This window comes from Neomonachus schauinslandi, chromosome 15 (genome assembly GCF_002201575.2).
Source record: "Neomonachus schauinslandi chromosome 15, ASM220157v2, whole genome shotgun sequence".
Lineage (NCBI taxonomy): Eukaryota > Metazoa > Chordata > Mammalia > Carnivora > Phocidae > Neomonachus > Neomonachus schauinslandi.
The window spans coordinates 57,491,391-57,508,621 of NC_058417.1; the positions used below are offsets into that span (position 1 = coordinate 57,491,391).

Below are 17,231 nucleotides of genomic sequence, written 5' to 3' on the forward strand. Positions count from 1 at the left end.
AGCCCCGCCCCTGGTCCAACCCGGACCCCAACCCGGACCCGGACCCGGACCCGGAACCTGCCCAACCGGCGCAACCCGGCCCCCCACCCGGCCCCGGCCCAGACCGGTTCCCCGCCGAACCCTCTCCCCCCAACCCCTTGGTTCGCCCCGACCCTGCCCCAGTCACCTTTCGCCCTCGGGACCCAAGTCCCCTGCCCCAGGCCGTCCTAATTCCGGGTCCCAGGACTCTGGCCCTGATGGCAGCCCCGCGTCCCCCGGCAGTGAAGACAGGACCCCTGGGACGCTCCACGTGCGCGCTCGCCCTCTCTGTTCTGCCCTCTCCATTTATATTTTTCCTATGTGGGAGTAAGAAGTGATCATCACCCCCCAAAAAGCCACTGAGCATCCTTCTCCGCCAAGGATTCTTCGCCGCACCCCCGCGGAGGGGACGCCGAGCCCCCCCCCACCCCCAGGTCTGGAGATGGATGGGAGGGCACCAGGCTGGGGCCCCCGCCCCCCCCCAAGGTGCAGTGTGCTCCGGAGCCCCTCGCGCCCCCACCTCCACCTGCCACCTTCGGGGCACTGAGCGGTCTCGGGTCCCCGGGTGCCCAGCGCGGTCCCTGGGCCATCTGAGTTGCCTGGCTGGACGCTCGTGGACACTGTTGTCGCTTTACTGAACCTGAGCCAGGCGGGACAGAACTCGGACTTAGAGACGGAGAAACTAAGTTTATGTTTTAATGTATTTATATACGTAGGTGCTCTGCGTTTCCAGCGCACCTCGGTGGCACAAAGGACGCGCCGCCGCGCCGCCCGCTCCAGCCCCGCGCGTGGTTCCCGCCCGCCGGATGTTGACGGCGTCGCCTAGCAACGGGAGATGGCGGAGCCTGGTGGCCAGGACGGCGGGTAAGCGGGGCGAGGGTCCCCGGTCTCGAAGAGGCCCCCACGCCTCCCCCTTGCCCTCACGCCCTTTTCCCCGCTCCTCTGCCCCGTCCATTCCCGCCCTTCTGGCCTTTCGCGCCTCCCTGGCCACCCCCAGCCCTCCGCGCCCCTTCTCGTCTCCCGTCCCTTTGTCAGCTCCCGGTCCCTCCCTCTATCCCCTTGCTCGGGTCGCCGGGCTCTCGAAACCCCGGGGTCGCTCGTCTCGCAGTAACCATGGCAACCACTATGCTCGGCCGTGCCTTCGCGGATAGTTTGCGTCCTTGTACATAAAGCAGGAGAGCGCGGAGGCTGGTAGCAGGATCTCTACCTGCCTGAGGTCTCCCTGTGTGTGAAGGACCGCGGGGACCCCGACTCTTCCCCTGCCACCCCCAGACCTCCAGGAGCGGGGGCTGGGCTGGGGACAGAAACTATTTTCAAGAATTGGACCTTTTATCTTGGACGCTTCAGTAGTGTTTCACTTTTTTTAAAAGATAGATTTATATATACTGACATGGAAAGCAGTCCAGGTTACATTAAAAGAAAAGACTAAGTGAAAAACAGTATGTAGAGTGTGGCCTCTAATTGTGTGTGTGTGTGTGTGTGTGTGTTTAAATGCATAGAAAAATATTTGCAAGAATATACGCTTAAATCTCTTTTATTACTAGTGGTTATCTTGAGAAGAGAGAAAGTCACAGAGGATTTTCGTTGTCTGTGTCACACATTTCTGTATTTGACTTTTTTTTTTAAAATGAGCTTGTATTTTTAATTAGAAAAAAATAATTTTAAGAATGTAAATCATGACGTTTTTGTACTATCTAAATCATGGAGGAACTAACCAAGAGTCTCTAAGAGTCTTTGCACCTTTTGTGCAACTTTCTCTTACGCTGTATTTCTTTTCCCGTTTGGCCCCAGACACAAGTATATTTAAGGTGACTTTTCTGTTGTGATGTACTGATGGTGTTCCCTGAATGTTTCCATAATTATTTTTCATTCATTCATGGAACAACTCTTTTGTGACGCTCCCTCTCTCCAGGTGTCAGGCATGATCTAAGTGCTGGGGTTGGTGGTAAACATGACAAAGTCATGGCCAACAGCCTAGAGGGGAGGCATATAATCAACAAGTAAATAAGAATATAGACACCAGGAGGTGATCAATGCCAAGAAAAAGAACGTTGTTCTTTGAAACTGTTAAACTGTATTTCTGCACCCAGGTCTCAGCTGGAAGGTGAATCAACTTCTGAAGGAGAGGAGGCCCAGAATAATGAAGGCGACAGGGTAAAGTTCCCTGTGGGGTGGGCTGTGCTGGGCTTGTCTGTACTGGGAATTAAAGAGTTAAGAGTTCTGCTCAAGAAAACTGCACGGGGATCCTATACCTTGCACTAGAACAGACTCAGTCCCCTTGCAGAGAGACTCATTTTCCTTTCTCCCCATTCTTAAGCGCTGGCAGCTAGTTGGGATGCCCTGCATCCCCTACTCAGATCACCCCCGAGGTTTTCAGAACTCAGGTTCTCTAACAAAGGACGCAAAAAATTACAAACACTGGAGAGAACAGGTAGAATATGGAGCTTAATCTTCCAGGGACACGTAGGTGTGTGCAGACGCAGTTTTCCCACCAGTGTAATTACACAATTACGAGCAGAACTTCACAGGAGTTTTTGACTGTGTTTCCTGATTTTTTTTTTCCTGCCACAAATCTGCAGGTGTCACCCACAGGGAAGACCGGTGACCAAAACATTGACGAGGCTGTTGGTGCTGCCGAGCTTTCTGAAGAGGAAATTGAAGCCTCTGGGAAAGTCACAACTGAAGGAGAAATCAAAACTGAGGGAGAAGTGGAAACGGAGGGGGACGTGGAAACTGAGGGAGAAGTGGAAATTGATGGAGAAGTAGAAACGGAAGAGGAATTTGAATTTGAAGGGGATGAAGTCGAATTTGAATTTGAAGGGGATGAAGTCGAATTTGAATTTGAAGGGGAATTCGAATCCGATGTGGAAGCTGCCTCCCCTGAAAGGAAAGTCAGCTCTGTAGATCTGGCTTATTCAGAAGTCGGTGCTGGGGCGGTGCCCCAAGAGGAAGCGGGCCCCACATACCCGGATGAACATGTAGGGAGGGAACGTGTTCCTGAAGACAGAGAAGCCCCCCGTCCATCAGAATCCAGAGATTTGGGGGACATCTCCACACAGCCATCCCGGCAAGTAGTAGACTCACCCGAGCAAATAGGCCGAGATGCTTCTGGACCCAGAGCTCGCAGATCGGTAAGTGCCCCGAGGTCGACTTTATGAAAGTGTTTGACTGCCTTTGTGGTTTGTCACCCTATGTGAGCAACTCAGGGCACATTATAAAAACAAATTGCAATCTCTGTTAGAAATTTCTTAGCCTACTTAAGTCTCGGGACCCACTCTTGAATGCCAAGAGTTTCTGGACCTTGGGTTTGGGAACATTCCATGTAAGGGCATCCAGGTTTCTGGTTTCCAGAACAAGGCCTTCCAGTGAAACTTTCCATGGTGATGGAAATGCTCTTTACCTTTGCTGTCCAGCATGGCAGCCATCAGTCACAAGCCATCAGTCACAAGCTCGGCAGCACCAACAGCCTCGTCAATGTTTTGGTCACCGGTCTTCCCTGTGGGTGACACCTGCAGATTTGCGGCCTGGGAGATGGAGGAACTGAATTTTTAATGAGAGTTCTAATTAATTTAAATTTATATAACCACTGGTTACTAGTGGCTACCATACTGGACAATGTAATTCTAGATAATCATGATTATCATGACAGTAGTTATGGTCTTACAATTTTTTTTTTTAATTTTTAAATGAGCATGGGCTTATAGAAGAGTTGAAGTAGGATTAGAAGAACTTGTTATTTTTTTAAGCCTTGGAGAGTAAGTCAACCATCGGATGCACCACGGCCACCAACTTCCGTGCGTGTTTCCCAAACAACCGAAATACAGCTCTCAAACTCAGGAACTGTCATTACATCACCAAATAATGCTCAGGCCTCATTCACCAGGTGTCCCAGTGATACCTTTCAGAGCAGAGGTACAGTTCCAAATGACATGTTGCCTTTGGCTGTCCCACCTCTTAGGTCTTAATCCTTCCTTGACTTTAATGACCTTGGCACTTCCAAAGCTCACCAGCCGGCCACCTTTAAAATGGCTCTCAGTTTGGCTTTGCCTGGTTCTCCTCTTGTGGCGATCTGGGTTATGATCCCTTGGAAAGGGGTCACAGAGGGAGGCTGGTTCTCCTTATGCCCCACGCAGTAGTGCCCTGATTGTAGTTTGTCCATGACCAGTGATGGTGCTGAAGACCCCGAGGCTTCTCCACTGGGAGGTTTTCCTCCGCCCCTTTGCATTTAAGAAAAATGGTATGGGAAGGTGCTCTTTTTGGTTAAGATAGGAAACGTGAGGATTTCAAATCACAACAGATTACCACCATATTGCTAGGAGTTCATCTTTTCTGAGCAGTGTGTATAGGCCCATCTTTTGTCAGATTGTCCCTAGCTATTTTGCATTTTTGATGCTATTGGAAATGGCTTCCAGCTGTTTGCTGCGGTACTGAATATGGTAACACAACTGATTTTTGTATATTGATCTTATATTCAGCAACACTGCGAAACACCCTTGGTAGTTCTAGTAGCTCTTTTTTTTTTTTTTGTAGAATCATAGGATTTTTCATAAAGATGATCATGTTCTCTGTGAATAAAGGCGGTTCGACTTCTTCCTTCCCAATCTGGATGCCCTTTATATCTTCTTCTTGCCTTCTTGCACTGGCTAGAACTTCCAGCACAACACTGAATAGAAATTGTCCCCAGTTTGGCCGGTGAGAGCCCATTTAAATTGGCCTTTGTGTCCTTCTGACACACGGGTATCATTCTTTCTTGTAACCGCTGTCATCCTTGGGAGCACTTTCTCATTCTCTGGCACAGAGTGCCCGGCCCTAGAATCAGACATTTCTCCAGGAGCCTGGTTTCTTTTTGTGGAAAATAAAATTCAGAAGTCATGCTTTGGGCGCTAGGTCCACTGTCCCCAGGCTCTCTCAGTATCATACACACATGACACACACACACACACCACACGCTGCATTCAGACACAGCTCACACCAACCCCTCTCTAACACAACTCCCCACTGAGTGGGTTCCTCTCCGTGCCCTCCCCTTCCATATGTCCAAGTCCTTTTTCCAGCAATGAGAAGGCTAGTCCCCATTCTCCCTAACATACTTATTAACTTGATCCATCCCCCGGATGTAACCTTCACTGCATTTCTCCACCCCCACGTGGACTGTCCTCACCCCACCTGAACCCAGACGCCCCCACACTGGGCTGCCCTGGTCACTCTCATCACTGTTGGGCCAAGCCCACCCAGGCCAGTCCCCAAATATTTGGGCTCTTACTGTGGCAGGCTGTCCTCTGTGGGGACTCTGGTCACCGGGCCCGGGCCTGGCACTTGTGCTGTGAGGGTTCCCCACGGGTTCGGCCTCTGAAGCCCGCTCTCCTCTGCCCCCGCTGCTGGCTGCAGGTTTGAGTTGTTCTGGAAAGAAAGCGAGGAGCAGGGTTACATTCCTCCATCTTCACCTCTGGTCTGGACATGCCTTTGCCCTTGACATTCCATCTCAGTGACTCTGACCACAACCCTCTGGGGTGAGAACTGTTATTACCCCCCTGGACAGATGAGGACGTGGGTGGACGGCCTTCCCTGCCCAGAGTCAAGCAGCCGTGTTGCTCTTGTTCCGCAGCCACCATTCTGAACCGAAAAGCCACGATCCCACCCCAGCTGGTGACCCCTAAAGAGTTAATAACCTTGGAGAGTAACATGATTTGATGATCGCTAATTAAGCTCAGAAAACAACTGTCTTCACCTTGTAAGATGTCCAGGAGATTTGAGGTGTGGGTCACTTATTGAGCTATAAACCCAGTTTCCATCCTCGGGTCCCATTTCTAGAAAAGTTACCAAGAAACAGTTTCCAAATGTGATCAACCAGAAAGGCAGAGACAAACCTGAGTGAGAGCCCTATTTCCCTTCCTCCCGGCTGGTGCTCAGTCCTTAGAAGGAACAGGAATTGCAGAGTGGGAGCTGCTTCATGTCTTGGCGTGTGGATGCCTCCTCGATTTCTTGGTCGGGGAAGCCCTTTCTGGACACCCCAGAGGTGGGCTTGTGACTCTGGGCCCCCATTACTATCATCACGGTTCTGGCTGCCTCAGAGATGGTTTCTAGAATCAGCATCATCTGAGGAAGTATTAGAAAGAGCATGAGCGGCGGGTTCAGGCATCCCAACTCTGTACCTGCCCTTGGCTGCGTGTGTGAACTTCAGGCAAGGTTTTTAGCTTCCATGAGGCTGCTCCCCCTCAGATAACAGAGGTGACTCATATCTGCCTCAAAGTGTTATGCAGCGTCATTGTTGTTACTAATCCTCACCAGATCATGATCAGCAATAATTATTGTCAACAGTAATAATTGTAAGAGTCTCTTTTAAAGCTCAAATGGAGCCAGGCATTTTTAACAAGAGAAGCTATTTTCTTTCTTTCTTTCTTTCTTTTTTAAAGATTTTATTTATTTATTTGACAGAGAGAGACACAGCGAGAGAGGGAACACAAGCAGGGGGAGCGGGAGAGGGAGAAACAGGCTTCCCGCTGAGCAGGGAGCCCGATGCGGGGCTCGATCCCAGGACCCTGGGATCATGACCCGAGCAGAAGGCAGACACCTAATGACTGAGCCACCCAGGCGTCCCTCCAAATTGTTTTCCACGCTTCAGCAATTATGTTGAATTTTGAACACTGCAATAGATCAAAATCAAATAACTTTTCAGTCCTGATTAAGGCCTCATTGATTTAGGTTTGGTTGTTCTTCCTCTAGAAAAAATCCGGTGAAGGGCTCCAGCAGGAAGTCTTTCCTCTGGGGGCACGACACGGCCTCCGACTGAGCCAGGGGAGCAGCATCACCTCCTCAGACTTTGACGAGCTGCTCTTGAGCACAGAGGAGCCCTTCATCCAGGAGCTAGGTACCGTGGCACCTGCCGGGTTGTCCTGCCCACGGGATGAGCCCCTTCATATCCCCTTCTGTGCAAGGGGTACCACTCATTCATCATCTGTTACCTCGTTTCCCATTCAGCTGGGAGCTGAAAGAAATGTTATTAACAGATAGGAATAATATTTATGGAGCATTCACTGTGTTTTATCTCATTTAATCCTTATAGTAACCCAATGAGGTAGGAACCATTCTCCCATTTTACAAAGACTCTAAGAGTCATTTAGTGACCTACCCGAGTATGTGGCAGAACCAGACCTTGACTGAGAGATCCGATGACGTCCCAAACCACAGCCCCTGACCGCCACCCCTCACTGCCTCCTGGTCTCAGAGAGGGGCTCGGGAACAACACCCCTAAGCCTGTGTGTTTGCTGAGTCTCCAAGGGTCACTCGGCATACCCTGTCCCGTATCCCAGTGTTGTGGATGTGGGAAAGCAGACCGGGATATTTCTTATTCCTTATGATACACGAGCATGGATGGTGCAACTAACAAAGCTTTGCATCACTCACCAGTGAGGTGAAGACAGCACACATCTGAACGAGTTTTTAAACTCGTTAAAACAGAACAGGATCTCTCCAGCTCAGGAGGATAGGGAAGCTGGAACTAGAGCCTCACTGATATATCTTTTCAATCTTATCAGCTGTTTCCCATTCAAAAAAAAAGTAAAATAAAATCAAGGTAGTCCATGAGTAAGAAGGCACCTTCTGTTCACTATTTATGTCTAAAAAAGTATCTACAAAATATATTTCCTTCTTGGAATATATTAAAGGTAATATGCATTACCTTTAAAATGCGATCCTTTCTATGGAACATGTTGAACCAACGAATAGAAGATTGATGAACAGAAGACACTGTAAGCGTTTCTGAGCCCTAACCCATGGGATGCCTTTTCTTTCTCTTTTCCATTGTGTTGCATGAGGCTGGAAATCAGCCTCGCCTGACAGCACCTGGAAAGTGGCCTCATTAGCCACTGCAATAACCCCTCCGTAATGCTTGCCCCCAGATGGCGCCCCAGAGGAGCCTGGTGCGCAGCCGGGGAGAGGAGCCCCGCCGGCCTTCCTGGACCGGATCCAGCAGCTGGGCACCGCCGAAGAAGGGACTGTGGAGAGAATGGAGTCGGAGGGGAGTGACGAGGCCGAGGAAGACAGACACCAGTTGGTGGTTCTGGACCCCGACCACGTAAGCACGTGCTCCCAGGCCCTGCTGGGGCCCTGACACCGAGCGCGATCAGAGGCGCCCCCTCACCTGCTGTTGAGCTCGCCTGTGCCCCCGCGCCCCACGCCCTGCCCCCAGCGCCGCCCCACCCCTCGCCCACTCTGCAAAACTGCTCTGTGAGGTGTCTTCTCCTTTCTGTTTCATTCGCCCAGGGTCAGCAATCCTCAACCCTGGCACTGCCGACATTGGGACCCCGGTCACTCTCTGGGGCGGGGCTGTCCAGGGCAGCACCCCCGGCTCCACCCGCTAGAGGCCAGGAGCGCCCCTGCCCCTTAGCCGTGAAGCCAGAAATGTCTCCAGACATCCTGGATGCTGGGTGGGAGCACAGTCACCCCAGTTCAGAGCCCCTGCTTGGAGCGCACCACCTGAGTTCCCACGCCCCACCCTCTGGCAAGCGGCGAAGGCGAATCCTGATTGGATGAGCCCATTTGGAAAGCCAGGGTGCTCCCGGTGGGAAAGATTGGCGGTTGCTCTGGGAAAAGAGGCTCAGGGCTCCTTCGGTGCTGGCATCACTCCCGCATCCCTGGGGAGAAACCAGGACCACCACTCCAGCTCACTCTTTTTGCCAAAATGCGTACTCAGGTCTTCGGTGCCTGGGACGGGACCTTGAGTGCCCTTAGTCTATGGCTGCCGGCGCAAGTCCCTGGCAGAAGTGAGGGGCACCCAGCGTGGAAGTACTTTCGGTGCCCCCAGGGGGAGCTCTGGCGACTTAGGCTGCGCCCTGCTTGGGCAGGAGGGCAACCAGGCTTGCTTCTGCGTCGTTTCAGCCCCTGATGGTAAGGTTCCAGGCTGCGCTGAAGAACCATCTTAACCGCCAGATAGAGAAGCTGAAACTGGAACTTCAAGAGCTGGTGCGTATCTGCCCGTCCAGCCTCCTGCCCAGCTGTGTGCCTCCGGCCCGTGACCCGCTTTCTCTCTCCCCCACAGAGTGTGGCCACCAAGCAGAGCCGCGTGCAGCGGCAGGAGCTGGGCGTGGATCTCTACGGAGTCCAGCAGCACCTGGCCCGCCTGCAGATGCAGCTCGAGAAAAACCACGACCTCCACTCGGTTGCGGCGTGCGCCAGGCGGCAGAGGGAGGAGGAGCTTCAGAGCGTGCGCCTCCGCTACGCCAGGACCTGCGAGACCGCCAACAACGAGCGCAAGAAGCGTAAGGCTCGGGGTCCCGGTTGCCATGGCGCCCCGATCCCCAAGTGCCCTCGCAATCCAGTGGCGCATCCCCGCGTGCTGTCACGCCCCCACGGGGAGGTCCCACAGGCCAGCTCGTCCCGGAAAGGGATCCCTGCGTGCCATCCCAGGGCGTCGAGAAAAGCGCGATGTGGTCGTGTCCTCGGGGAGTTCGCAGCCTTTTAGGGAAGGAAGGCGTCAGTGTCTTAAAAGGCACCTGATTGGGCCCAGCAGCGAACAAGGCAGGCAGGCAGAGTCAACATTCGGAGAGGCTGGCCGGCTGCGGAGGTGGGCAGGGTTTAAATAAGCGGGAACCCACGGATGCGGCCAATCCCAAGCACAACGGCCCAGGGGATGGCCGCAGCCCCGGCTGTACAGCAGATCCTGGCGAAACCGGGAGGCTTCGGACCAGATGAGGCAATAGGTCTCTGCCCAGTAAAACACCTCCCTGCACAGGGCCAGGCTGTGGGCCCCGTGAACCCCCGCTTTGCGCACTCTGCTGTGATTACTTCAGTCTGTGGGGTTTTTTGTTCCCAAGTTTGTTTATCAGCTGTGTATGATTACCACAACGGGGAAAACAGCCTACACAGAAAACAGAACCACACGGACACTCTAACTGTGGCTGCAAAGAGACATTTCCGACCCTGAGAAATGCAGAACTTTCTGGATTGACAGAGTCAGGCTAAGTGCTCCTTTATCAAGCACCCTCCCTGATCTCCACCAAATTAACAGAAAATACCAAGAAGAGAAGAACGTGACATTCATGCAAAAACAATAAAGAGTCGCATGCTCCGGATGGGACAGAATTTAGACCGACCTGAAAGAGGACCCAGGCCCCCCACATGCTCCACACCAGCACTACTCAGTGAAGGCTCAAAGTGTGGCCAGGCTTCTGGAGAGATGCAAACATCTTCTTGGACTTTGTGTCCTTTCTGGAGGTCACCAAAACACAGGAACAGAAGCTGTTCAACCAAGCAAGGATTCCAGAAACATTACCCTTTCTCCCTTCCGAGCACTAGGGAATTCGGTGCTGCCGCTACCCTGAAACGTGGGTGTTTGCCACTGGAGAATGTCCACGAGTGCGTGCCTCCCCTGGGAGAGAGTCACTGAAACTTCCCATCAAAATGCAAGTGCTGGGCAGCGCCACCAGACTGCAGGGGATGGGGCTGGACAGAGCGGACGCCAAAAACAGAAAAGAGTGTGAGATTGTAGAGGACGTCACATCAGTAAAACGAGAGCACAGTGTTAGGTAAAAGGATACTTGGAATTAAAAAATATAACCATCCTCCCAAAAGAACAAAAGTCACTAAACAGACAAAGCAATACTGCTGAAAATTGAACTTGTAAACCAAAAGGCCAGTTTGAGGAGTTCTTCCCCGAACTCAGAGGGAAAACCCCAAGTGGTGGATGTTTTGAGAAGGAGATACAAGACATGGGTGTGAGATCTGGAACCGTGGATGCCCATCAGATGGAAGTCCCAGGAGATCAGGGACGCTCACGGGCAACATCAGAGGAGAACATCAGCGTGAGCTCAGGAAAGGTGAGTCTTCGAATATAAAGGTGCTCGGAGGACCCGACAGCTGGAAAACAGAATGAACATACCTAGGCACAGCTGGTGAGATTTTTAAATTCCAAAGCTAGGGGAAAAAATGCTGCCGGGTTCCAGGCCGGACAGAATCATACTGCGGCAGGCGGAGAGCAACCTGCTGTCCCTGGCAGGAGCCCCTGGGGCGCACACAGCCAGGCACACACCCCCTGTTCAGCTGTTCTGCCAAGGCCCCGGATCTTGTGTTTCTTGCTTTGGTTTTTTGTTTTGTTTTGTTTTTTGAAGCCTTCCAGGTTATTCTAATGTGCAGTTGGGGCTGAGAATCACAGGTCTCAAACATAAATGACAGAGTAACGATGCTCAGAACGTTGTAAGGGAAGAGGACAGAGTCCCGTCCACACAGAGATCACCGACTAGTTAGGGATTTAGTGGCAAAGGGAGTCCACGTATCAGGACTTCTGGATTCAGCGGAAAGCACTCCGATAAAACCCAGGACCTTGCACAGTTTTCATTAACAAGACCGAAAATCAAACATTCTACTCCAGAGGCCGAAAAAGGGCAAAAAACAAAACAAAACAAAACAGAAACAAAAGAGGTAGGAAGAGGGAGTTAATAAAGTAAAATAGCTGAAACTGGTACAAAAAAAAAAAAACGAGTTCGCCTGAGAGATAAAAATACTCCATTTTTGAAATGACCAACATGCTGAGTAAACTTCTGGCCTGCCCGGGGAAGAACAAAACGTGTGTCCCCCAAGTAGCAGCCCTGGGAATGAGGACAATTCAGAGGCATTATTGGTTTTCATTTCAAGAAGGCCACGCTCTGTACTGGGTTCATCACTGAAGAAACTGAAAACGTTGTCAGACATCGATTTCCCCTGAAAGCACCAGTTCGTTCGTTATGGACGAGTCCCCACTACTAACTGCGAAAGGAACAGACGCCCCCCCCCCCCATGCTGTCCAGCCCTCCAGGGGGCGGGAAATCTGGGAAACTTCCCAGGCTGGTGTTAGAACGGGGAGGATAGCCCTGGCTGCAAACACGGACAGCCTCTAACACAGAAACTGCACAGCCATCCCACCAGGAGGCAAGAAAATCCTAAATAAATTAGTAGCAAACAGAGAAGGGTGGAATTCCTGTGGAATTCAGGAATCATTTGAAATTAAGAAAGCTGCTAATTTAAGGCATTCTATTAGTAAGTTAAAGGAGAGGGAAAAACAAAGGATTTTCTGGGTGGATGCAAAACGGGTCTTTGCAAACACTTACCATCCATCCTAAACTAGGTAGAAGGAAAGTTCTTTATAATGTTTTCAGAAACGAACCAGAAAACTGTCCTGAGTGGGAAACACTGGAGAAGGTACAGCTAGGATCAGGAGGGAGACGGGGAAGCCGCCCCAGGCCATGGGCACAGCCCCGGAGCCTCCAACAGGCAAAATAAATGAGGTGAGGATTTGGGACATGAAATTCTCGTGCTTTACCAATCATATGATTGTTTCCTAGAAGATCCAAGATTACCAATAATGATTAAAAACAAAAACAAAAACCCAGTACTAGAAACAGTAAAGAAAGTAAAGTAGGTGAATGTCAGAGCTAGCATTTTCTCCTATCCCAGTAATATCCAGTTAAGAACTAAATTCAAAAAAAAAAAAAAAAACAACCCTCATCCATCATCATCATATAATCCAGTGAGTGAGCCTATCCGGAGAAAAACAATAAAATCTCGCTACGGGACATAGAACAGGTTTCAATAAGTAAAGCTGCCTCGTTACTGAGAGGAAAGCTGCACGATGCGGACATGTCACCTCCGTCCCAGTCAACATGCCGTTCAGTGCTGTTCCAGCTGAAGTCCACGATGGGGTATTTTGGGTGACCTTAAATTTATTTGACATAGGCGTTTATTTATTCATTTTCTTTTTTTAAAATTTTATTTTTAAAGATTTTATTTTTATTTATTTATTTATTTATTTGACAGAGAGAGACACGGCGAGAGAGGGAACACCAGCAGGGGGAGCGGGAGAGGGAGAAGCAGGCTCCCCGCCGAGCAGGGAGCCCGACACGGGGCTCGATCCCAGGACCCTGGGATCATGACCTGAGCCGAAGGCAGACGCTTAACGACTGAGCCACCCGGGCGCCCCTATTTATTCATTTTCAAGAAGTAATCACTCAAAAGTCGAGAGCTCTGGGATGGGAAGTCTCCTGCCTCCCCTTCCCCCAGGACCCTCCACAGAGGCACCCGGGGCCGGGGCGGGGGGTGTGGAATTGGTTCTCGTGTGTTTCTTTAAAGATGTTTTTGCGTATAAAAGCAAAGTTACGAGGGTATCTTTTTTTTAAACAAGTAGCTTTGTGCCATACCCACGCTTCCCGCTTCCCGACGTGTGCTCGAGAAGATTCTGTATCAATACGTAAAAAGCTCCCCATCCTGCACAAATAGATCTTAAAGTTTACTCAGGAGATTAAATGCACAAGACTACCCAAGAAAATTTTGAAAAGGAAAGATAATGAAGGAAAATAGTCTTATCAGGTGTCAAAACACGGTATCAATCTACAGCAGTAAAACCAGAACGGCACCAAAGGGGAAGAAGCACGGATGGTGGAGAGCAGAGGATGCTGGGGAGCTCACGTGGGGATCCAGCCATTTTCTGCAGGTTAGATAAACGGACAGACTGCATCTTTAAGCCAATACATATTTGCTTGACCATTTGGCCATCTGAAAATGCATACTTAGACCCCTATTTCACACTATACAAAAAATAAAGTCTGCAGTTAATATTTAAGAAAATCACAGAAGCATTACAGGAATATGTAAGGCCGCTGTAGTTGTTGTTGTTAATCATCTTGGGCTGAGGCGGGTCTCCGGAGCGTGATGTGAAGTACGAGGCCACAGAGGAGGAATTTGACAGTTTTGTTTATACAAAAACATAAAAATTATCAAGAAGCATGACGAAGTTAAAAGACAAACACAAGTTGGGGGCAAACCCCATTTGCACATCCGTGACAACCTCCATATGTTCCGAGTTACTTTTCCATTGCCGGGAAACAAATTCCCACAGACTTCAGGGCTCAACACGAGCCCGTGTGTCTGCACGCCCACCCGGCCTGAGGTCAGAGGCCTGGTGTGGCTGACTGGGCCCCCCTCGTGGGTATCCCGAAGCCAAACCCTAGTGCTGGTTGGCTGGGTCTCTCGGGAACACCCGGGAAAATCCGACTCCAGCCTCGTTCATGTCTTTGGCAGAATTCAGCTCCTCAGGGTTGTAGGACTGACGGGCTGCTTCCTCTCGGGGCTGTCCGCAGGGGCGGTTCTCAGCTCCTGGAGGCCTCCCACGTCCCTTGCCGTGGGGCCCCTCCCTTCTTCGGGCCAGCTTTGCAGAGAATTTCCTTCTCATCGAATCCAGTTCACCCTGAGAATCTCCCTCACTTCCTCTTTCGCCACCAGCTGGACACCACTCTCTGCTTTAGATGGACTCACCTGCTTAGGCCAGGCCCACCCGGTAATTTCCTTTGGGACAGATAAGCAACATCATCACAGCAGTCACAGCAGGTGGCAGAGGCCCTGGGAGGCGTCTTCAAGTTCTGCCCACCCTGCTTTGATCGCATCAAGAGTTCCTAGAAGCCGCCCAGTGAGAGGCAAACGTCCCAATAGCTGTGTGGCCAAGGACATGAGCAAGCGATTTGGAGGAGGGACAAACATGGTCATTAAAACGGTGAAACTAGGTTCAACTCCACTGATATTTATGCAGATTTAAACAAGCACTGGAAGTACTGACTTTTTGTTACTCAGTGAAGCAAAGGGTTGAACTCAGCGCTCTTAAGGAAGGGTCGACGTGAGTCTCGCACGTTTTAGGTGGGAGGGTGAATCGGTCAGCTCGGCGGCCGTGGGGGCTTGTTTTCTCATGTCCTGGGGGCTGGAGGTCCGAGAGCCAGGCGTGGGCAGCGCTGGTTCCTCCCGAGGCCTATCTCCCGGGCTTGTAGCCACAGCCTTCTCCCGGGGCCTCACCTGGTGGTCCCTAGTGCGTCTGCATCCTGATCTCCTCTCCTAAGGATACCAGCCACGAGGGGTTAGGCCCACTCACAGGACCTCATTTTACATTAATTACCTCTGTGAAGACCCTCTCTCCAAATGCAGTCTCCACCCCGGCCTGCTCTGACCACAACACCTCCCTATCCTTGCTTCTGCTCCCCACCCCCCATAGTTCCTACCCACGCAGGAGCCATAGAATTTGCCAGCGTTGGAATTTTTACAGTCACCTTGGGTGCAAAGTAATGTGTTTCAGGGTTAAGCTACACCCTTCAAGGATGCCTGCCACTCAGCGGGGTGAATTTATATTTCTATTCTATAAATCGGTGTTCTGCGTGCATTTATCCACCTATAAAGGAACGCTCTATGCAAGACAGCAAATGACTCTTGATTTAGAGTTAGCTCCCTAAACGAATTGGTAATCTGGCTTCATAAATCAATCTCCCGTGAGTTTTGTTAAAAGGAGTCCGTTCCTCGGGGTGCGGTCTCCTGCGAGCGCTGGACGGAAATCCGCCATGTGGCTCTGAGCGGGGAGTGGAAGTGCTGTGCTGGTGAGCCTGGCCCGTGAGGAAAGCTCTGGTGCTCCTGGCCTGCACCCCCACATGGCCATTTCAGTCCGGGGGGCCGGGGGCGCTGTGGCAGAGCTCAGCGCCTCCTTGGGCAGGTTTCCTCCCAGGATGTGGGACTCTACCTAAGATTGCCAATGGCTAAGCGGTAAGAAATCTGTAAGACTAACGCGAGGCCTCGTAGCCTGACACTGTCTCAGCAGATCCTTAGGCATGGGGAGGGCCTCTAAGACACGGCAGGCAACCAAGCGGCTCGTGGTGATGCTGGACACGGATTACCTACATCTTTGTCTCTCCAACTAGGCTGTAAGGCTTTGATGGCAAAGTCTGAGTCTTTGTGGTTTAGAAGCAGCAAGTTCCCAGGCTGGGTCCACAAGGGCAGCCGGAGAGCCTTCCGGAGCTCCGGGCCCCGAGACAATGTGTGTGGGATGCTGAGCGGCCTTCCCCGTCCTCCCCCGCAGTGGCGGCTCTGCAAGCCGAGTTGGAGAGCCTGGCTCTGCATCTCTTCTACATGCAGAACATAGACCAGGACGTGCGCGACGACATCCACGTGATGAAGCAAGTGGTGAAGAAGTCCGAGGTGGAGCGAATGCGGGCCGAGGTGGAGAAGAAGAAGCAGGTACTCTCGACTTCGATGCATTTGCCATCACCCCCAAACCTTCGATTTCCCAGAAGTCCCTCCGCTCAGCCTCCTGCCTAGGAGGCTGCGGCCGGCCTGGGGTCCGCTGGCTTGGGTCGGGACTTGGTGGAGGAGTATGCTGGAGGGGCCCGTGGTCTCGTTTCCCAGGACCTTCACGTGGACCAGCTCACCACCAAAGCCAACCAGCTGGAAGAGCAGATCGCGCTGCTGGAGGCTCAGAGCTGTGCCCAGGCCGAGGACACGCGGGCTCTCAGGAAAGCCGTGAGTGAGGTAGGAGCATCACCACCGCGCTCGGCTTCGGGACACCCACTTAGTGCCTGCTGCAGGGCGCCGGCTCGCTGCCGAGGGCCAGGTGGATGCGGCTCCCGCCGCCGCGGTGTGCCTCCTGAAGCAGCTCAGGCTGACCCGTGGTGGGGACGGTGGGGACGGTGGGGCGGGGCCGTTTCTATTCGGTCACTGGAATAGCCCGAAAGGCCTCCGGGAAGCCGGACATCTGAGTCTGCTTGTCGGCCGGGTCCTCGCGGGAGTGGCCTCTTGACTCCCTAACGAGGCTGAGCCCCGGCGGGAAGGACTCAGTGCAGCACCGCGTTCCGAGGTCGACACCAGGAACCAGCGCTGCCACGTCTTCTTCTTTTTTTTTTTAATCTGTGAATCACCATCTGCACTCGTGTGCGCAGGAACGACACGAAGGAAACAAGCCACTTTTACTGGGGAAAAGAAAATGCTTGCAGAAACGGACAGGCACACCTGGGTCCGTGTGGGAAAGCGGCCCGGGCTCTCCAGCCTGTGGGTCTAGAATGTGTTCTGATTAGAATCTCAGGGGGAAAAAAGGCAGTTTTTAGTTAGCAAAGAGATTCTGAGGTTTATCCGAAGCATACATTCGGAGGACTGGCCAGGAATTGTTTGGGAAAGGGAAATTCAGGACGGGTTTTGCCCAGAACGGAGGGGTCTCCTGAGATGTGGGACTTGCTGTGCTAAAGGCAGGAGAGTCCCAGACACACCAGGCTGGCGGGTCCTCCTGACGTTGCCCTACCAAATATTGCCCACTCTAAAGCCTGGAAGGTGAAATGATGTGTCCCTGTGGTCTGGGATAGACAGGCGGGCCATGGTAGCCTACGAGTAGACCCCCAAAAGAAGCAAAGGTTTACATAAAACTTGAGTGGATTATAAAATAATGG

General features: G+C 51.8%; 1 protein-coding gene across 1 annotated transcript in view; it reads left to right on the forward strand.

Annotated features, from left to right (window-relative positions):
- The first annotated feature begins 853 nt into the window (after positions 1-853).
- Positions 854-17,231, forward strand: part of CCDC40 (coiled-coil domain containing 40) — a 38,463-nt gene continuing 22,085 nt past the window's right edge. Inside the window, exons 1-9 of the mRNA XM_021680723.1 lie at positions 854-882; positions 2,109-2,172; positions 2,598-2,996; positions 6,742-6,886; positions 7,917-8,092; positions 8,896-8,981; positions 9,058-9,275; positions 15,875-16,032; positions 16,201-16,323. Coding sequence (XP_021536398.1) covers positions 854-882; positions 2,109-2,172; positions 2,598-2,996; positions 6,742-6,886; positions 7,917-8,092; positions 8,896-8,981; positions 9,058-9,275; positions 15,875-16,032; positions 16,201-16,323 — 1,398 coding nt within the window. The remainder of the gene's footprint in view (positions 883-2,108; positions 2,173-2,597; positions 2,997-6,741; positions 6,887-7,916; positions 8,093-8,895; positions 8,982-9,057; positions 9,276-15,874; positions 16,033-16,200; positions 16,324-17,231) is intronic.